Here is a 22,506-nt window from a genome sequence, read left to right as displayed (position 1 = left end):
TAAAAATGAGGGGAAAAAAGGGAAGAGAGTTTAGAGAGAAAATGGTTGACATGGAAGACAGACAAAGAAGATTCAACATATGTATAATGAGAGTCCCTGAAGAAGAAAACAAAACAATGAATAGAACCAATATTTGAAACTATAACCCAAGAAAAATTCCTGCAAACAAAATAAGATCTGAATATACATATTGAAAGGGCCCATCAGGTAGTTGGGAAAACTGACCCAGAACAATCAACTCAGAGACGTATTTGAATAAAACTATCAAAGATAAAGAAAATGCTCTCATAGTCTCCAGGCATAACAACTTCAGTGGAAGAGAATTCGAGTGACATCAAACTTAGCAAGAGCAACATACAATGCAAAGTGAAAATACAGCAGTATTTTGAAGAAATTCAAGGGAAGAAAGTGAAAACCAAAGATTTTACACTTTTCCAAGCTGTCCTTCAAGTATCAAAGTTATAAACAGTTTAAAACATGCAAGAACTCCAGGAATATTGTATTCATGAGCCCTTCTCAAAGACTCTAAAAGAGGAAAACGTTCACCCAGCAAAAGAGTTGACTGGGAAAACTTCAGCAAAAGGTTTTATGGTGAGCATTTAATATATTTAACTAAAGACTAAAACAAAGGTGGAGACGAGTAGAGGAATAATACCTAAATGTTATGTTTTGATAATGTAGAAAGTAAAGCAACTAAAAATATGTTAAGAGAACGGAGAAAGAGGAAAGCAGAATAGGCTCATTGATAACTGCATAGGTGGGAGTGAAAAATACCATTAAAAAAATTGACAAACCAGAGAATAAAAGGTTAAATAGAAAACAGGGACTAAGCACACTAAAGAAAAGTATGAGTCTAAAGGTAACTAATTGAACAAAACCACAAACTTTCCTAAACACCAAGAGAAATTAAAAAAAAATCAAACATACTACATAGAGAAAGAAACAGGAAATTTAACATTATACACATAAAAATTATAAAACAATATGACAAAATAAAGACCAATATCAGTTATATCAATAAATAGGAATGGGCTTAACTCATTTATTAAGTGAGAAAGATGTTCAATTTTCTCACAAAGCAAGATCCAACTATAAGCTATATGCAAGAGACACATCTCTAAGGTAAAGTGGTTCAAATATGTTAAAAATAAAAAGATGGGTAAAGGTATATAGGACAAATGGAAACAATAAGAAAGGACTTTGTAATCCTGGAATTAGACAAAGTAGATTAAAGCTACAAAAAGCATTAAATATGACAAATGGGAAGAGTGTTTAATGCTAAAAGCCACAAGTCACAATAAAGATATAATAGCCCCAAATAACACAGTAATTACTTTAATAAAGCAGAAACTTTAAGACATGCAAGGAGACATGCATAGAAACACATTAATAATGACACACTTAAACACACCACTCTCAGTAAAAGACATGGCCAGTGAACTAAACATACGTAACTAAACAATGTACTCAGTAAGGTAAATCTTTAGGAGAAATAGATATTGAATTTTACACTCTGATAATCTAGAATCTACCTTCTTCTCAAGCATACATGGAATATTCACAAAAACTGATTACATACGAGGTCACAAAGAAAGCATCAGGAAGTTTCAAAAAGTAGAAATATTATAAATAACATTCTGATCACAAACTGTGAAATTAGAACAAAATTTAAAAACATAAAATAAAAAAGAGCTTCTACTTAGGAATTAAAAAAGCCTTCTATTAAACACCTTATGAGCAAAGAGGGAAATACAAGTGAATGGAATTTGAAAAGATAAGACAGTGAAAACACTACATATCAAAACCCATGAGACACATTTAGAGCAGTGGTTCTCAACTAGGGGGTGGGGGCGAGTTGGCCCTCAGGGGAATTTTTCAATGTCTGAAGGCATTTTTGATTGTTAGGAGTTATGTAGAGGACAAGGACGCTGCTAAACATCCCTCAATGCACAGGACAGACCTCCACACTAAGGAATTATCTGATCCAAAATGTCAATAATGCCATGGTTGAGATACCCTGACATAAAGCAGTAAGTAAAAGAAAAGCCATGGGGCTGGCCCCATGCCCAAGTGGTTAAGTTCGTGCACTCTGCTTCAATGGCATGGGATTCGCCAGTTTGTATCCTAGGCACAGACCTAGCACTGCTCACCAGGCCAGGCTGTGGCAGCATCCCACACAGAAGAGCTAGAATGAACTACAACTAGGATATACAACTACGTACTGGGACTTTGGGGAGAAAAAAAAAAGAGAAAGATTAGCAACAGATGTTAGCTCAGGGCCAATCTTCCCCACCCAAAAAACCATTAAAAAAAAAAAAAGAAAAGAAAAAGAAAAGTCAGAGATGAAAACAAATTTGTAGAATAAAAGATAAAAGAGCAAAAATAAACAACTTAAATGCAAAATTTAAAAATCTAGAAAAAGAACAAAATAAATCAAAAGAAAGCACAAGAAAGGAAACAATAAAATTGAAGCAGAAATTAATAAAGAAGAGAATACAAAAAACAGGTCTAATTAATAAACCCAAATCATGACGCCTTGAAAAATTTAAAATAGACAAATCATTAACTCAATCAAAGATAAAAGGAGAAAGAAATATGCAAAATAAGAAATGGCAAGAAGGAATAACCATCAACACAGAAAAATTTCTTTTTTTTAATCATGAGACTACTTTGCAGGCATCTATGAAAATGAATTTGAAAACTTAGATTAAATGGATAATTCCCTAGAAATATAGAGTTTACCCAACTAGAGACTGAAAATTTAGACTGGTTTCTATATAAGAAATGGAGAAAGTTATTCTTCTAAAAATTACCAGAAAAAAGCACCAGGGGTCAGACTTTGTCTATGGTAAAGAGGTTGGCAAATCTGCTTCCTAAAACACAAGTATAAGACTAGGCAAAATTGTAAAACAAAAACAAAAAACCACAACAATTTTAGGGCTGTGGAAATCAACCAAAGGCAAAAAACTTAACTGAGAAGTATTTATTTATGAAAGGTGCTAGAACTCCACTTGAGAACACGGGAGTCTGTGGCTGCTGCCACCCTTCCTCTACCCCTGCACTCCAGCTCAATGGGTGTAGCAGTATTACCAGTGAAGACCGGCCATGAACCAGCAGCCTTACTCCCAGGCGGGATATGTATGATATGGCTCAGAGGCTGAAAGCTTGTGACAATATTGTCAGTAAACTTCTTACAAATTCAGGACAAAACAAATGGGAAAAAACTTCCAGCTCTGCAAGCTTGAGAACGTGGTTCCAGTTGGGGTGAGCTGTAGACTATTCAGAAATTTATGGGGAGATCCTGGAAATGAAAGAACCATAGAAGGACTAGATTAGCTTCCCGCACATCTCTGGCTAACTGGAAAACTATGCGCATGCATGAGGAAGGCCTGAGAAGGCCTAGAGGAAAGTTGAAGCTGAAGTAGATTTGAAAACTGACTGAATTTTGAATGTACTCTCCAACCCACACACTGATCCCCTGGAAAAGGGTGAAAGACTTATGGCTACAGGTGCTTGAGTACTACCACTGCCCAAATTATTGGTGACCACTAAACTATGCAGGTAGTGGTGACTTCTAGAAAGCCAGGCTAACCGCCCCCCCAAAAAACTGAACAGAGGCATCAGCAGCCACACACTTGGAGGGAGCCAGATTCTGGAATAAAGGCAGATTGGAAAAACAAAAACCAACACTTTAATTAAAAAACCCTCAGGGGAGAAAATCAGAATTCAGAAGTGCTATATTATCTAAAATGTCCAGTTTTCAATAAAAAATTTATGAGACATGATAAGAAAAAGGAAAGTGTGATTGATACTCAGGAAAAATAATAAAGTTAATAAAAATGGATTCTGAGGGGCCAGCCTGGTGGCGTAGTGGTTAAGATCGTGCGCTCTACTTCTGCAGCCTGGTAATCACAGGTTCAGATCCCGGGTGCGGACCTAGCACCACTGGTCAAGCCATGCTGTGGCGGTGTCCCACATGAAATAGAGGAAGATTGGCACAGATGTTAGCTCAGTGACAATCTTTGTCACACACACACACACACACAAAAAGGATTCTGAGTGGATCCAGGTGTTGGATTTAGTTGACAATGACTTCAAAGCAGCTATTATAAATATGTTCAAATAATTAAAGCAAATTATAATTTAAAGAGAAGAAAATATGAGGACAATGACTCACTAAATAGAGAATCTCAACAGACAAATGAAAAGGACAAAGAAAAACCAAATGGAAATTTTAAAAGTCAAAAAATACAATTGAAATGAAAAATCCACTGGATGGACTCAACAGCAGATTTGAGGTGGCAGAAGAAAGAATCACTAAATCTCAAGACAGATTAATAGAAAATGACCAATATGAGAGAGAGAAAAAAAAGACTGAAGATGAACAGAGGCTCAGAGACCTGTGGAACAAAATAAATAGGACCAACATTTATGTAATGAGGTTCCCAGAAAGAGATGAGTGAGAGAAAGGGGCAGAAAAAAATATCTGAATAAATAATGGGTAAAAACTTTCCAAATTTAATGGAAAACAATCTACAGATTCAAGACGCTGAATAAATTCCAAGTAGGATGAATGCAAAGAGATCCATATCTAGACGCATCACAGCCAACCTACTGAAAACCAAAGACAAAGAAAACATCTTGAAAACAGTGAAAGAGAACTATTCACATACAAAGGAATAACAAGAAGCTCAATGACTGACTCCTCTTCAGAAAAACAACAGTAAAAAATCAATAAAACAAAAAATTGATTCTTTAAAAAGACTAACAAAATTGATAAACCTTTAGCTAGACTAAGAAAAAAAGAGACAAAGATTACCAAATCAGGAGCACCTTTCAGAAGTTAAAAAGATTAAAAGAGAATATTATGAACAACTTTATGCAATCAAATTTGACAATTTGGTTAACAAATACCTAAAAAGACACAAAATACCAAACTGACTCAAGTAGAAGTAGAAAATGTGATTATACTCATAACAAATAAAGAAATTGAATTAGTAATTAAAAATCTACCCACAAAGAAAAGCCCAGGCTCAGATGGCTTCACAGGCAAATTCTACCAAACACTCAAAGAAGAATGAACACCAATCCTTCACAAACTGTTCTAAAAATAGAAGAGGAGGGAACATTCTCCAACTCATTCTATAAGGCCAATATTACCCTGTTACAAAGTCAGACAAAGAAATCACAAGAAAGGGGCTGGCCCCGGGGCCGAGTGGTTAAGTTTGTGCTCTCTGCTTTGGTGGCCCAGGGTTTCACAGGTTTGGATCCTGAGAGTGGACCTAGCACCGCTCATCAGGCCATGCTGTATGACGGACTCACAACTAGATTATACAACTATGTACTGAGGGGCTCTGGGGAGAAGAAGAGAAAAAAAAAAAAAAAGAAGAAGATTGGCAACAGATGTTGGCTCAGGGTGAATCTTCCTCAGGAAAACCCCCACAAAACTACTCGAACTAATGAACAAATTTGCAATGTAGTAGGATTCAGAGTCAACATACGATAATAAATCGTATTTCTAGATACTGGCAACAAGCAATTTGAAAATGAAATTTAAAAAATTCCATTCACAATAACATCAAAGAATAAAATATTTAGGAATAAATTTAACAAGTGAAGTTCAAGACTATACACTGAAAATTAAAACATTGCTGAGAGAAATTAAAGAAGTTCTAAGTAAAAGGAGAGAAATGCATGGTCATGGATTGGAAAATTCAATAAGATGTCAGTTCTCCATAAATTCATCTATACATTAAATTCAATCCCTATAAAAATCCCAACAGGCTTTTTTGGGGTAGAGATTGACAAGATGCACCTAAGATTTATATAGAAATGCAGAGGACCCAGAACAGCCAAAACAACTTGGAATAAGAACAAACTTGGAAGACCTACATTACCTGACTTCAAATTTTACCATAAAGTATAAATTTTACTATATATATAATATATATAAAATATATATGTAATATTTACTATAAAGTATAAATTAAGAAAATGTGTTTTGGCATAAGGACAGACATATATATATATATATATATATATATCAGTGGAACAGAACAGAGAGTCAAGAAGTAAACCCTTTTATTTATGGTCAATTGATTTTGACAATGATGCCAAGGCAATTCAGTGAGGAAAGAATATTAAAGACTATTCTTTTAAACAAACAATGCCAGGACAATTGGATCTCCACACGCAAGAAAACAAAAATAAAAACAAAAAACTCAGATAGCCACCTCATACAATATATCAAAATGGGTCACAGACCAAAATTTTAAGAGGTAAAATGATATAACTTCTAGAAAAAAACATAGGAGAAAAATGTCTGTAACTTCAGTTAGGCAAAGATTTCTAAGATATGACACCAAAAGCATGATCCATAAAAGAAAAAACTGATAAAATGGAATTCATCAAAGTTGAAATCTTTTGCTCTTCAAAAAAAATTATTCATTTAAGAAAATGAAAAGACAAGCCACAGACTGAAGAAAATATTAGCAAATCATACATCTGATAAAAGATTTATATCCAGAATACATAAAGCACTTTAATAACTCAATAGGAAATCAGTCAACCCAATTTAAAAATGGACAAAAGATGTGAATAGACATTTCACCAAAGATACACAAATGTCTAATAAGCACATGAAAGGATGCTATTAGTTACTAGGGAAATGTAAACTAAAAGCACAGTAGGACAGCACCACAAACCCACCAGAACAGCTAAAATCCGCAAGCCTGACAATACCAAGTACTGATAAAGGTATGTAAAAACTGGACTTCTTCACTCATTAATGGTGGGAATGTAAAATGGCACAGCCCCACTGGAAAACAATTTGGCACTGTCTTAAAAGTTAAACATAAATTTAACATAAAAGTTAAAGACAAACATAAACAGCAATTCCGCTCTTTAGTATCCACCCAAGAAAAATAAACAAATATGTCTATGCAAGGACATGCATGCAAATATTCATAGTACGATTATTCATAAGAGCTCCAAACTGAAAACAACCCAAATGTCCATCAACTGATGAATGAAAATCCATGCAACGAAATACTATTCAGTAATAAAAAGAAACGAACTGCTGATACATACCACGATGTGATGGCATTAAAAAAAATACAAACAAAACCAAAAACATAGGGTATGTGAAAGAAGCCAGAGGAAAAAAAACCCAAATAATGTATGATTCCATTTACATGAAATTTCTAGAAAAGGCAAATGAGCCACTGAGGACACAGCATCTCCTCTGCAGCATTCTTGCCAAAAATGCAAAACTTGAATCTAACCATGAGAAAACAGTAGACAGAGCCAAGTTGAGGGGCATTCTACAAATAACTGTCCTGTCTTCTTAAAAAAAAGTCAAGATCATGAAAGACAAAGGTCAAAGAACTGTTCTAGATTGAAGGAGACGAAAGGGACATGCAAACACAATGTAATGTGTGATCCTGAATTGGATCCTGGAATGGGGAAAAAAATAACTATAAAGAATACTACTGAGAAACATACATATTGACTATGGATTAGATATTAAGTTTCCTGATTTTGGTAATCTGTACGGTGGTTATGTAAGAAAACGTCCTACTTCTTAGGAAATAAACACTCAACTATTTAAGGGCAAAGGGACATGATGTCTGCAATTTACTTTCAAATTTACAGAAAAATTAAGATGCATATATAAAGAGACAGAAAAGAAATGATAAAACAAATGGAGCAAAATGTAAACAATTAACGCAGATGGAGGGGAGTTCACTGTATTATTTTTGCAAGTTTGAAATTATTATATCAAAATAGAGCTATTTAAAAAATCCATATATAGGGGGTTAAAGTGTCTTAACTCCTTTTTCTCTGCGTATCTACTGCCATTACACCAAAAACATCTCTGTCAAACATTAACATAATCAGATATCATCCTTCCTCAAAAATTTCTTAGGGTCTTTAATGCCACAGAGTAAAGTTCAAACAGTAGTATGATATTTACAGTCCTTTGCACCCTGGTCCCAGTGTACCCTTCCCACATTGCTTCTCAGTTTCTACCCCCAACACTTTCAAGTCTGTAGGTCTCTGCCTATACCACTGCTTGGAAGGTCTGACCCCGAAATCCTCTCTGTCTTGCGCAGTTCAGCTCAAACGTCTTTTCTGCTTAGCTTCCCCGAATCCCCAAAGGCAAGCTGTTTCTCTGCGGCACACACTGCGTTAACAACTCGCCCCCCGCTTTTTGACACATGATTGATTACACGTGACTGGCATTATTAGCCCATTGTCTGCTCAACCTGTCAAAGTCCTACCATAATTTTATTCTCTAAACTTTCCACTAAACACATAACTTTCTTACGCAAAGGCAATAATTCCATTTTGATTATTAATACAGTACCAGGCAGGAAATCAAGATTAAACAGTGATATAGCTATTGGCAGGGAATAAATACAATTAGTTGAAAATATCTTTCATAGTCATTAGTGACCTTCAATCTGAAGTTATATACTTCTTGGCTCCAGGGCCACCTGACTTCAGAATTTACCAAATATTTGACTGCTAAGCGAAAGTTCTGTCTATGAAGGCAAAAACAGGTATAGACTTGGACTCTCTGGTGAATACAGACAGACAGACAGACAGATACATACATGAGTGGATCATTCAATTCTCTGAAAAATTTCTATTTAATTTCCTTAGTCTTAAGGATTTACAAAAGAATGCACACGGAAACAGAGAAAACACTTGGAGGCAGATTATTTTCCACGAGTGTATCACAAAGCAGGTCCTCAGGGCTCAAGCAAGCCTAAGGAAAACACTGAGAAGGAAACAGTCAAGAAAGGGAGAGAAAACGGGGTGAAAAAGCACATTAATTTCCTAATCTAAAAGTTTCTAGGAAACTCGTGTAAACAGTGGCATTAGCAATAAGGGGGCAAGGAGACCTTTTCAATACCAGACCACACCAGTTACGGATTCCACAGGCTAAAAGTCACAATGTGCTATGTAGTTTTTATTGTTTCCAATGCAACCAAACATGTATTTATATTTAATAAAACTGACCAGGAAAACGAGCTATAAAACCATTCTGCATCAGTCTTATAAACATAATACTGAATTACAGAGCTTCAAAAGTACACACACCTGTTTATAAACTTGTCTTGGTGATAGCACGACTGGATTAATTTAAAATATCCCCAGGAAACTAGAAGACCATATAATTTACACAATCCAAGCAACTAATTTTGCTTAAAAACATCACATGTTCTGTATACACACAACAGATCCGGAAGTTGGGCATAATCCACTTTATTTCCAGGCTTCTATTCTCGACCCTTCATTTAATGACAGGCCAGCTCCGCGGCCACACATGGCTCTCCCAAAGGGCGGATGCGCCCCTTGCTCCCTCCTCTGCCACCGCCGCAGCCCCTCTCGCCCGCTGCTCCCCCGCCGCCGCCCCTCTCCCGGGCCCGCGCCCCCTCAGCCCCTAGGGAGCCGCACCGGGTGCCTCGTGTGGCCGCGGGAGCCACATGACGCCTCTAGACCCTCGGCCTCCCTCCTGCCTGTTCCTCCAAAGGCCACTGAAGGGGAAGGCAGCCCGGTCCCCTTCTCTCAGGGAACTTTCATTTATCTGGGAGCCTCCCTCCAGACTCCACTGCTCTCCCCATCATTCCCCGCGCCGACCCCAGCCCACCCAGTCCCTCCCCGCCAGCGTCACTTACGGCGCCGACCGGGGCGACCGTGACGCAGCCGCGAGCAGCCCCCACTCCGGCGCGCGTCGCTCTGCTCAGGCAGCCAGCGGCGCAGCAACTCGCGCGCGCTCCCGCCGCGCCGTCGCCCGGGCAACCGGACGCTCAGGCCACGCGGGGCAGGGCTGCTTCCGGAGCGCGTGTCCCCGGCCGCGCCGCCCGCCAAGCCCGCAGTCCCCGGCCCATGGTCTCACTGGACGACCTTAGGGCCGAGCCCGTAACGTCAGAGTGGCAGCAGTTTCTCCTCTGAGAACCCAAGATGCCCTGAAGAAGGCGCGCAGGAAACAATTGAACTACTTTCCCATTACCACTGTGATTATACTAAGTCCTGTTCCTCAAGAGCGCTAAAATTAAGCGCACGTAAACAAACGTTGAAATTAGGCCGTTTCCCTGGCTGGGTGGAGACCTTCGGACCTTTGTTAGATCCTCTCTTACTAGTCATTACTGTCTAGTCCTGCTTTGTTGTCCAACTAGCTCTTCAGCGAACTTCTGTAGGCTTTCCCGTGACAAGCAGCTACCAGCTGGAGTACATCGCTGCCATTTTCATAATTCAGCAAACATTGTGCTAGTATCTGGGTTAAGAACTAGAGACATGTTTGTCACCCAGTGGGGAAGCAAGTCAAGCAAACTGTGATGAGTACCATATGGCGGTAAATGTATTAACACTGGAAAAAATAATTTTTGCCAAAGCTTACTTTTCTTGTTCCCAAGACTAACTTAAAAATACAAACTATATGTTGTTAATGAGAACATGCATACTTTTATTTAACATCAATAAAATGCTCCCTCCCCATCATGCCCAGATTTAGAATGTCCATACTCCCATCTTCCCTCAGAGATGACTCGCCTGTCTCGTGTCTTCAATTCTCCATTTCCTTCGTTTAGAAATCTGCTCTAGTCTCCTCCCATTTTTAGAAAACAAACCAGAAACAACCTTTATCTCCTTCTCCTTCAAGACCAAACATACTCCCAAGAAACTCAAATCTAAACTCACTTCCACACATTTCTGTATCATTTCTGCCCTCATCACGCTATAAAAAATTTTCTCGACAAGAATACAAGTGATCACCTTATCTATAAACCCAACGGCCTATTCTCATCCTCATGTATTTGATCTCTGCAGTTTCCGGAAGTGTTGACTACTAGAGCTACTTCTCTCATTAAGCAGCTCTTCACCATCAGGCCCATTCTTGTTTTCAGGCTTCATGCCCGTTGCTCCGCTCCACAGCCCCTGAGCTCAGCTGTTTCCCGTCACTATTCCTGGAACACCCGGCATTTTTACATATGTCTTAGTCTAGCCTACAGCTCCCTGCCCTGATTTTTTTTCCTGCACTTGCTAAACTCTTCATCAACACTAAGGCTTTCCTTTTCCCAAAGTAGAATTAGGCACAGCCTTTTGTACCTTCTTTACATTTATCTTTACTCGTGCAAGTGTGCTCCTTGACTACTGGGGAATAATGCCTTTTCCGTCTTTTCGCCCGTGCCAGTAAAGTGCGTGGATACATTGTAAATGATCAATACATGTTGGTTAAATAATTCTCTCACAAAAGTAAAGAAAAGGAAATCTTTGTAATTTTTTTTATTTTTTAAAGATTGGCACCTGAGCTAACAACTGTTGCCAATCGTTTTTTTTTTCCTGCTTTTTCTCCCCAAATCCCCCCAGTACATAGTTGCATATTTTTTTTAGTTGTGGGTCCTTCTAGCGTGGCACGTGGTCCGCCTCCTCAGCGTAGCCTGACAAGCATGCTACTACCGCACTCAGGATCCGAACCAGCGAAACCCTGGGCGGCTGAGGCGGGAGCGCTAACTTAACCACTGGGCCCGGGCCGCCCCTGTAATGAGTTTTGACTAGACTTATTTAGTAAGCTTTAACTATAAAGTTAATTTTATGCAAGTCCTTCTATTCTTATACAACACACTTTGAAATGGAAAATGCTTTTTGGCAAAGCAAAATATTAAGACAGGAAGTTAATTTCTCTTGTTGCAAGAGACGAAGTCAGAATTTGAAATCCAACTGCTGAAGAAAATAAATCCAACTTCTGGGGGAAAAATCTAAAGTGTCTTTAGGAGGGCAGTGGAGATACTGCATGTGTTCTGTGTAATACAGAGTTTAGCATAGTAGTTAAGAGTATTCTGTTGAACCAAGTGCCTAGGTTCAAATCCTAGTTTTATTTCCGGGCAAGTTATTTAACCTTTGTGTGCCTCAGTCACTTCACCTGTAAAGTGGCATTAACACTACCTACCTCACTGGCCTGTTCCGGGACTTCACTGGAAGAATCTCTGTAAAGCATGTACAATAGCACCTGGTACACAGATACAAACATTGAGCACTTACTGTTATTATTATATTCTCTCAAGTAATACTCTTAGTGTTTACCCATTATTTTGTATAGCACACACTTTCATCTTCTAGTAATGGTGAAAACTGATAATGTCCTTATTTCCAGGTCTTTACTGAAATGGGCAACACACTTGCAAGCTGAATGATGACAAGAGGCCCAGAAAACAATCTCATTCTTCTCAACACCAGTGTTAAGAAACTAGGTAAGATAGATGGCTTGAACTTCAATGAAGATGAACTAGTGTTTCCGACAGGTGAGTGGCTCTCTTCCTTTGAGCGAATAAAGCTCTGTAATCAAGTTACTGGGTGGAGGATCAAAATCTGCATTTTTTGTCATTCTTCTTTCTGAGGCATGTGATCCATGGGCCACACTCAGAACCACTGATTTAAATTCAGTGTCGACCAGTGGTTCCCATGCAGGGCTGCACATCAGCATCATTTGTACAACTTTATAAAAAACACACATTACTGGGCCTCCCCCAAAGGCTGATTCAGGGGGTATTTTAAAAAAGCCCACGGTAACACACAACCAGTTATATACTTTATTTTCTGGAAATACTCCTAAGTGCTAGACAGTTAAATGTGATGGTTAAATTTCCTTTGAGATGTGACCCTTTATATAATTTATAGGACTTGGAAACTAGAAAAAGTATGGCAGCCCAGTAAAAGGATCAACAATCTTGTCCATAAATACCAAGAACAGAATCTTGATTTCTTAAAAATGTTTTCTATGAGTCTGTTTTTCAACAAATTGATGATAATGTTATACTAGTAAAGATGTGTGTTTTTTTAAGAGTGATCTTTTTTTTTTTCCAGGGCAAGATTCGTCCTGAGCTAACATCTGTTGCCAACCTTTCGGTTTTTTTCTCCCCGAAGTCCCAGCGCATGTTTGTATATCCCAGTTCCAAGCCCTTCTAGTTCTTCTATGTGAGCTTCTACCACAGCACGGCAAGTGACAGACGGGTGGTACGATTCTCCAACCAGGAAATGAACCCAGGCCCCGGAAGCAGTGAGAGCACCAAACTTTAACCACTAGACCATCAGTGCTGGCTCAAAGATGTATTTTTAAAACAGTCATTAATACTAAGATTACTCCCAATGTATTGTTTGGAAAAGTGACAAATGGACACAACTGCTATGATTCTTAACATCTATAAGATTTAGAAGTCACTTTTTTTTTTGGTGAGGAAGATTGGCCCTAACATCTGTGCCAATCTTCTTCTACTTTGTATGTGGGATGCCGCCATAGCATGGCTTGACAAGCAGTGCACAGGCCTGTGCCTGGGATCGAAACCCATGAACCTGGGCCGCCAAAGCAGAGTGTGCAAACTTTAATACTATACCACCAGGAAAGCCCACAGAAGTAACTTTCTAGATAAGGAAACTGTTCTAGAGTCAAGTAAATTATCTAAGGTCACAATGACAGGCAGTGACATTAGCAAGAGTAGAAATGGTGCCTGTTGACCCCTAATCCAGTTCTTCCCACCTAATCTTTCCCTTCCTTACCTCCAGCACTGCATTCCCCAACACTCTCTCTTCCTTTCTCTAACCCAGGAGTTGGCAAACTTTTTCTAGAAAGGGTCAGATGGTAAATATTTTAGGCTCTGTGGACTATAAACTCTTCTCGCAACCACTCAACTCTGACACTGTAGCACAAAAGCAGCCACAGACAACATGTAAATGAATACATGGTGCAGTGTTCCAATAAAACTTTATTTACAAAATAGGCGATAAGAAGGACTGGGCTGAGGAATGTAGTTTGCTGACCTCTGCTCTAACCAAAGACTATGAATGTTTCATTGACATTTCTGATCTGGAAGACTTCCTGATCATTGAAGAGTCTACAAAAGATGCCCTTTTCTCAATGCGCGAACATACTCCTTTATAAAACTGAGATGACAGATCAAATAAAAATATCATGATCTGAGGCCCCAGAATGAGTATTTAAGGATTTGATGCAGAATAATTAAAGATTTTTTCTCTTTAATATATTTTAGTCTTACTATACACAGACTAAGCCAGACGACAAGCCACTATACAACAACATGTTAAAAAATATGTTTATTTTACACTATGTACAATCAGGAACATATTTAAAAGCATTATCAATTAAAATAAATGAAGACCATAAATCGCAATTTAGTTTGTTCTTAGTGTATATACTCACATTAAAATATAAAGAACGTATACCAAAAAAGAGTTCAAAGTGTGCATTTTGCTAAAACTTGGTATATACATATTCCATTGGAAAAAAGCAATCAAAAATGACTTTAACCAAAACTAAGTTCCTGTGATGTGTAGTAACCATTATATTGTTTATATGAGGTAGTAACTAAATTATTTTGGCCATGTGTTAATAATCTAAATCAAAAGAAATATGAAAATGATCATAAAGTAAGGCCAACAAAAGTAAAAATTCCACTAGAAATTTGAACCACTTCACTCTCTGGAATGTTACGGTTCTTCCATGTGATTATATGAAATGCTTAGTGCGGACTCTTTAATAATGCTAGTTTCTTCTTTGTGCATACTGTAATTCAGACAACCACTGCAGAGTTACATCACGGTACCGCCATTCTGAGATTCAAAATGTTTTCAAAGGTATTGTTTTTAAGCACAAACAAGCAATCTTACAGGATTCTGCTTAGATATAAAAAGACCAGTTACTACAACAGGTGGTTAATTGATTTTTTTCACATAGAAAACAATCCAAATACATTTAAAAAAGATGTTGCGGAGCCAAATGCATATTGACAACGTCACAGCTTACTTTTGTGACTTAATACATCACATAGCAACACTCTGTGCAAATATCAACACCAGTGGACTTGCACTAAATAAAAACAAGATTATAAAATGATTACAGCCTCCATTACAATGTTAAAAGTTACAAGATTTATATTCATATTACTAAATTACATATAATAAAAATACAATAGTGTTAAAGGTACAGTTTCATTGCCAGCATCCCATTTCGTAATATAGCCACACCCAAGAATATACTAAAGAATTCTTAAAATATTAACCCCAATTGCATTTTCATCAACATTTACATCTGTACAGATAAGACACTTACTTGTACATCTCATAAAAGTACATTATCTACATAAATTCTTAGTGTATGTCTTCAGCAATATGAAGTTTCACAGAAAAATACTGCCTATATGTACAAAGATTACATAACAATGAATTAAGCACTTGTGTGGTTCAATATGCTAAATATATCCATACCACTTAAAACAAAAATTTTCCCCATCTTGTCTCATGCCACAATAAATTACAAGTAACTGAAGCCAGCTCACTGCAGCTTTTGTACAGCTTCAAGCATCCATCAGTGTTGCAGTGGTAGTGTTCTCTCTTTCTATAGGTAACTGTTCTCAGTAACTGTTTTCATGACCTGCCAGGATGTATAAATTGCTATTTGCTGTGGGGTTATCAGTTGGCCTGCTTTCCAAAACCACGACCCTAAAAGTAATAAACAAATAAAAAAACATAAAACAAAGTTATTCGTGAAAACAAATGTTAACAAAAAAATTTTCCATTGATTTTTCACTATATGCCTCTATAAAGGCTGCTTATTTGATTTGTGGGCAGAATTCATTTGCAAATCGCTATGATTAAAAAGCCCTTTCCAGCTCTGGGGAGTAATTTTGCTGCCTGCCGCCCCCTCCCATCTGTAAGTCAGTGTTGTTCTAAGGGTGAGAAGGGGGAAAACCTGTATTAAGAATAATTTGGGGGAACTTAATTCTTCTTCTTTTTTTTTTTTTTGAGGAAGATTAGCCCTGAGTTAACTACTGCCAATCTTCCTCTTTTTGCTGAGGAAGACTGGCCCTGAGCTAACATCTATGTCCATCTTCCTTTATTTTATACGTGGGACGGCTTCCACAGCATGGCTTTTGCCAAGCGGTGCCATGTCCACACCTGGGATTGGAACCAGCGAACCCTGGGATGCTGAGAAGCAGAACCTGTGAACTTAAGCGCTGCACCACTGGGCTGGCCCTGGGAATTTAATTCTTATTAGAAATTCTAGAAACAATCTAGTTGAAGAATCAGAAAGTAAATCAGAATAGAACTCAAAAATCCTATTTGGCACTAAAACCACAAAGTTTTCTGTTTGTTAGCATATGGTATTTCCTCTTTCTTGTGCTGTAAATCATATTTTTAGATAGTATGTTTAATGCAAAATTGACAAATCTATATATTCCTGTTACTTGGAAGATCAGGCACATTCTCAAAGGCTTTATAACTTTCTGACTTGTGAAAACATAGTGTGAAAAATATAATGTTGAATATATAAGTGTAGAAATTTCGATTCACTTGAAAAAGAAACCAGTTTCATGCTAGATTTATAAAACACAATTAGTATTTAGTACAACCCCTTTTCATACCTGTCAGATCCAAGCAGTCTGAAAATTCTTGTGCTATCTGAAATTTCTTGTGTTACCTGTTCAATTAAAATATAGATTTAACTTCTGAAATTAAAGGCACGAAATTTTACATGGGCATTTAATTTATGACTCTATAGAAAAGAAACATAATTCCTAAAATGGAAATATTGATCCCTGCATGACTGTTAATTTGTTAAGCCAGCACACAGGTGCATCAATTTGTTAGTTTAGGAAAAATGTGGCTAATTTTGAACTAATAATAAAATATGAGAGAAGGAAAACCATTTACTTGTTAAATTATAGACCTCAAGGGAAAAATTTCAAAGCAAAGCACCTAGTCCATTTTATTTATCAGAAATCTTTTGTCTGTTATGTTAACACCCATAGCAAGGCTATTGCAGCAGTAAACCACTTAGATTTGGTCCTTTTACTTAAAAGGCTGCAGTGTGCTATGATGGGACAAACTTGTGACTTGAATTTGAATCCCAGTTCTCCCACTTACGCTCCAGCTGTGACACTGCACAAGGTATGTCGTTTGCTGGAAACAGTTTTGCCTTCTGCAAAATGGGACAGAAAATATCTAGCTTGCAGTGTTCTTGTAAGTATCAGTGGGTATAAGGCCTAGCTAAGGAAGCGCTCAATAGATAATTCTCTTTCCCATTTCTTCCTCAGTTTCCTGAAATAATATTTTCTGATGGCATATATCCTTCAAGAAGTCCTCAGTGTGACCAATTACCAGTTGGGGAGTTAAGAAAAAGTCTACAGGAGAAAGAAACCTACTGTTTATTGCTTACTGAATGTAAAACATTCCAATTTATAATGGCAGTAACTTCTCCCCAAAATTTGGTAGGCTTAAAAAACAATTTGATTTTGAAACTAGATTTATTCCATCGGTACCTCTATAATTAGCTATTCTGGACACATCAGTGATTCTTAACTTCTTTAGTAACCCAGCACACCTGAAGGATACAATGTGCTCACTTCAGTAACTGTGGCTCATCACATCTGACCCTCACTATTTCTTGGGGTTTGTCTACTAGAAGGACGTGACATTTTTAGAGGGGCTGTATTCAGTAAGGGCAGCCTGCGTAGTCTGAAAAAGACCCTGAACAATCACGTGATTTTTTGGGGGGAACTTTTCTTTCTTTTTTAAATCACTCTCTTGTATCCTGCCTACAATGCCTTTCTTTCTCTGCCTAGTGTTTATTAGCTGTTGACTGTTCTATCTCCCTGCTTGATTCCCTCAGGTGAGTTTAAAACATCTTCCTGAGAAGTGAGCTCTGGTGTGGGAATTACTACTGGAAACATATTAGTAACAACCCTCCTAAATACTACCATAGGCCAGGCATTATGCCAAGCACAGTACATGCTTCCTGTCATTTAATCTTAACAACCCTATGAAGTAAGTGCTATTTTGTTATCCTCAATTCACAGACGAAAAAATATAAACAGAAGTTAAATGGTATGCCAAGGTCACATAGTTAGTAAGAGCAGAGCTGAGCCTTGAACGCGGCTCTCTCTACTCTGGAACCCATGCTCACGATCACTCTGCTGTCCTGTTTACTCTGTGAGAAGAAATGCTCTGAGCCTAATGAATGACAGTTTAGCACACAAATGCACTATTTTCTTGCTTGAGGCACACAAGGTTCTCCTTTCCCTCCAACGCTCAAGTAAAACTCACACTATTGAGACTGGCCTGCGGTTACTGAAACAATTTTTGATGGTTTTACTTGCCTATAATATTCTAGGGGGCAAGTACCATGTCTTGTTTGTGTTTATAACCCCGGCACTTTCTGGTGTAAATGTAAAACTAAATCGAATATGTCACATGACTTGGAGTTAAATTATTCCTGGAGTTAAATTAAGGCAGGAAGGACTCAGGAGATACAGCTAAAGGTTAATAAAAAGGAATAAGGTTAATAAAAGTGAAGGGAAAAGGGGCAAAGAATCTTATAAATGTTAAGTGAATAAGGGTAACAGAAATAGGAGGCAAGGTGGCTTCAAAAGAAATGTAGCACCCTTTAAGTATAGCCTGCATTGGTCATTATTTCTGAAATATAAAGTAGAAAAGGTGCCTCAAAACAGAGAGAGCCAGCATCAGCACTCTTGTTCCAGGTGACGGTCTGGGAAAGTTGAAAGAAAATCATAGTTGGCTCACTTTTAGCAGTATTAGGAAGCTCTTTTGATGAATACAAGGGTGATTATCTGGAAGTACATAAAATACACACTGAAGTTGTTTGAGTGAAAGGAGAGAGAGAGGTGGCTATAATGTGCTATCAATTTTACCACTAGACTGAATATAGTAAATACTGATAAAGTCAGCAAATAAGCATTCCTTGTAGCAATTAGGAATTTTCCAAAGTTAAAGAAAACTGTCTGATGTGAAATTTGATAATGTTTCATGACTATTTAATGGACATATAATTTTTACAAGATTACTTACCTCATTAGATCTGAAACTTCTACCTTGCATTCCATGTTTCCAGAAAGCTAGCACACTGTCTTGGAGGCAAACTAGCAGGCAAGAACAGCTCAGTTACTGTTAATAGCACAAAAGTTCAACTGATAAGGATCATTTCATCCCTCTTTCTACCTTGCATAGCAATATTTCAATTAATAACTAATGTCAACCATTCCATATTTACATGGCATCTTTACCTTAAAAAAATACTAGATAGAACTTATTCATCTTTTTGGCAAGAAAAAAGAAAATTCACTGAGAATTTTTTTGTTATAAAAATTTTTGTTTTGATGAAATGACAATATTTTAAAATAAAATATTGCAATCATATAAAAAATAAGAGAATAGCATCAAAACACATATGTATCTACCATTCAACTCAAATTCTCACCTTCTGCCATATTTGCTTTTTGTTTTAAATAAAAACAAAAACAGCCGGCATCCCTCTATACCCCTCTTCCAGTCCCACTCCAGCCCCTCCTTCCTCCCTGACATAACCTACAAATTTGGTATTTCTCATTCTTATGCATGTTTTTACTGTTACTACAAAGTAAGTTTACATTATCAGTATAAACTTTATATTGAACATTTTCCAACTTTCATACATTTGGTATGATGAACATTTAAATCACTTCTAGCTTTTCTTATTACAAACAATCCTCCAATAAACATTCTTGTATCTCTTCTTGAATACATAAGTAAAATTTTCCCTGGGATAGATACATAGAAATAGAATGACTGGGACACAAGTATATGTACCTTCTAAAAATCTGAGTTTTGCTTTTTATATTTACATATTTAATATATATTTTTGTGTGTATTCAGTGAGGAAGACATCTAATTTTGTTTCCTGCAGATAACTAATTGTATCAACATCATCTGTTGAATAGTCCATCATTTCCTCACTGACATATGATACTATAAATTTCTGTTTACATGTAGGTCTATTTCTGGGCCTTCCCTTCTGTTCCGCTTTTCTATTTATTTATCCCTGTGCTGATCCCACACTGTCTGAATCACTATGGCTTTATGGTAAGTTTCAATATGGAGTTGGCCAAGCAGCTATCAAAACTTATTTTACTATTCTTGGCCTTTGGCTCTTTCATATGAATTTTAAGATCAGCTTATCAAGTGGCACAAAACACCTTATTGGGATTTTTATTGTAAATACACTGAATTAATTTGTGAAGAATTGATATCTTTCTCAAATTCAGTCTTTTTATCTATGGACATGGTGTAGTTATTCGTTTGTTCAAAACTTTTTTTATATTTCTAAATAACAATTTGGAATTTCCTAGATAATGATCTTAAACATACTTTGATTGTATTTATGCCTACATATTTTATTGCCATGTCAATGAGATCTTTTTCCTATTAAAAATTTCATAGATGATTACTGGCATATAGGAAAGCTATTCATTTGTGTTACTCATATCTAGAAACTCTGAATTCTCTTATTGGTTCTAGGAGTTTACTTACAGAGTTGTATATTCTATGTAGATAATCATAGCAATTTTTCTTTCTCATCGTGATAGTTCCCTTTTCTTGTTCTCCACATTAATGGGAATTAGTTTGACTATTAAATAGGATATTTTTAATAGGCTTTGCTAGGTGAAGAACATTTCCTTCTATTCCTAATTTGCTAAAAAGTTTTTTTCTTTAAATCATGAACGACTTGGATTTTATTGAATGCCTTTTGTGCATCTACTGAAGAGTTGTATGACTTTTTGCTTTAAATCTTTAATGTGGTATATTACATAAATAAATTTTCTGATGCTGAATATCCTTGCTTTCCTGGGACAAAGCCTACTATTTGATGATGTGGCATTCTACTTGCTAGTACTGTATTTAGATTTTTCAAAATCTATTTTAATGAGATTGGATAATTTTGTCTTCTATAGTAATCTTGTTTGATTTTAGTATCAGTGTTCAGCACTGATTTGTTCAGCATTTCTTCTCTCTCTACAATTGGAAACAGTCTGTATTGGATAGGGATTATCCCTTCTTTTAAGGGTGGAAAAAAAATCACCTATATGTATACACCCCAAGGCCATATGCAGGGGGAAGTCTTGATTAGTAGGCACCTCAAACAAGGGCCTGGCTCTGGGTCCCCAACTCATGTGGGGCACTTTTAGTCTGCTTTATCACTCAGGAGCCCAGCAAATCTGTTGGCTTCAGTCCTGCATACAACTTCCAGTTTCTGTTGTTCAACTTGTTTTTGTTGACCCTGGCTATGTGTTTTTAAGCACGGATTCCATTTTAACATCTTGAGCCAATGTCCCTCAAAACTGACTTATTTGCTATCATCAGCATTTGCTTGTTGGGAGAGAGGCATTCTAGTTGGAGGAAAGAGTAAAAATAGAACCAGGAGTGAGTGAAATGAACTATCTGCCTGTGGCCCTACCCTCTGCCAACATATATACATAAATATCCTTTAATAATAAAGGACACCTGAAAAACCCTGTGTATAAATACTAAATTAATTGTCATTTATTTTCCTCAGCACTATCTCATTTATGACCATTTCACCTTATTTTTCCTGAATGTAATCATTTTAGAATACTGGTTGTGTAAAAAATCCTTTTTCAGAAAAAACTCTTGTTAAGCACAATGTAAGAATGGCAAGGAAATTCCATATCCTTAAAACACTACGGTCAGCAGCTACAACAGCGAAAATACAATGGAGTACATTAAGTACTAAATTTAAAGTACTCATAGGGAAACTCTACAGGAGTCTGGAGGAAATAGAAATTCATAACTATGCTATGAAAAATGGTATTTAATTTTTTTTAAAAAAATCAAATGTCTAAGGAAGATAACATTATTTACAGACTACACCAAAAAGACTTTAAACTATTTTAGATAATATGTAAAAGTGAAGACTGATATTGACCTCATACTCATTATATCCTATAGTTTAAAAAATGAGTCTTTAGTAATATATTTTTATAATTTTGAATTACCGGATAAATTACTTTAAGCAGCTCATAATGCAATCAAACAAGAAATACAAAACCAACTTACCTATTGATTCAATCTGGAAATCAAAGGTGAGTTCTGATGACAATTTTCTGCTTGATTTTAATCTTCCCTGGAGATTTACTATTTTTATACAACCTAGGGAGAAAAAAATTCACTCAAAAACTAAGATAAAAGAATTCTTATTAAAATAAGATGTTTATAAATAAAAACTTACAGTCCAAGCATACAAGAATGGTATCTCTCTCCAGTTGGGTTACATGAGTAACACTTGTCTGTGGGGTATCTGTAACACAAAGAAACTCAATAAACCTACAGAAAAAAGTAATATTTAGAGCATAGAGACATTTAAAAAAAAAGAACTCTCAACATCATTGATTTGAAATGGAGAAAAATTTTTAGCTATACATACACAGCGGTTGAACCAGGCTGCTTGGGTTCAAACTCTGACGCAAGTGCTAAACTATGTGGGTGCTCAACAGAGTGTTAGCTATTGTCATTACTATTGGTGATGTCATTATTCTTATTCATATGTGAAGTCAGAACTCTAATCTTCTATATCATGGTTACGACTGATTCCTAATTTTAAGCTCAGAAGGTGAGGGACTCTGCTTTGTATATCAC

The 22,506-nt window shown here is 36.8% G+C and overlaps 2 protein-coding genes across 31 annotated transcripts in view; both read right to left on the bottom strand.

Annotated features, from left to right (window-relative positions):
* CDKL4 (cyclin dependent kinase like 4) overlaps nt 1-10,036 on the bottom strand; it is a 48,447-nt gene extending 38,411 nt beyond the window's left edge. For 2 of the 13 annotated variants that reach the window (XM_070235545.1, XM_001500269.7), the window contains exon 1: nt 9,687-10,036. The gene's annotated coding sequence lies outside the window, so the exon portion shown is untranslated. Of the gene's footprint in view, nt 1-9,108; nt 9,245-9,465; nt 9,652-9,686 lie in introns of those variants that run through there. The other 11 variants (XM_070235546.1, XM_070235544.1, XM_070235548.1 and 8 more) reach the window with 9 other exon arrangements.
* The window catches only part of MAP4K3 (mitogen-activated protein kinase kinase kinase kinase 3), a 208,625-nt gene that overhangs the window by 2,869 nt on the left and 183,250 nt on the right, over nt 1-22,506 (bottom strand). For 6 of the 18 annotated variants that reach the window (XM_070235542.1, XM_070235541.1, XM_023619173.2 and 3 more), the window contains 5 exons: nt 22,100-22,168; nt 21,928-22,020; nt 18,886-18,956; nt 16,443-16,498; nt 14,101-15,519 (listed from right to left, as the gene is read on the bottom strand). In XM_070235542.1, coding sequence (XP_070091643.1) covers nt 15,432-15,519; nt 16,443-16,498; nt 18,886-18,956; nt 21,928-22,020; nt 22,100-22,168 — 377 coding nt within the window. In that variant the 3' untranslated portion in view covers nt 14,101-15,431. Of the gene's footprint in view, nt 1-11,956; nt 12,017-13,560; nt 13,626-14,100; nt 15,520-16,442; nt 16,499-18,600; nt 18,648-18,885; nt 18,982-21,927; nt 22,021-22,099; nt 22,169-22,506 lie in introns of those variants that run through there. The other 12 variants (XR_011426116.1, XR_002800199.2, XR_011426114.1 and 9 more) reach the window with 6 other exon arrangements.

The sequence above is a fragment of the Equus caballus genome, chromosome 15, assembly GCF_041296265.1.
Source record: "Equus caballus isolate H_3958 breed thoroughbred chromosome 15, TB-T2T, whole genome shotgun sequence".
In the NCBI taxonomy this organism is placed as follows: domain Eukaryota; kingdom Metazoa; phylum Chordata; class Mammalia; order Perissodactyla; family Equidae; genus Equus; species Equus caballus.
The sequence above is the reverse complement of the archived record's forward strand: the minus strand, read 5'-3'. Positions and strand labels throughout refer to the sequence as shown.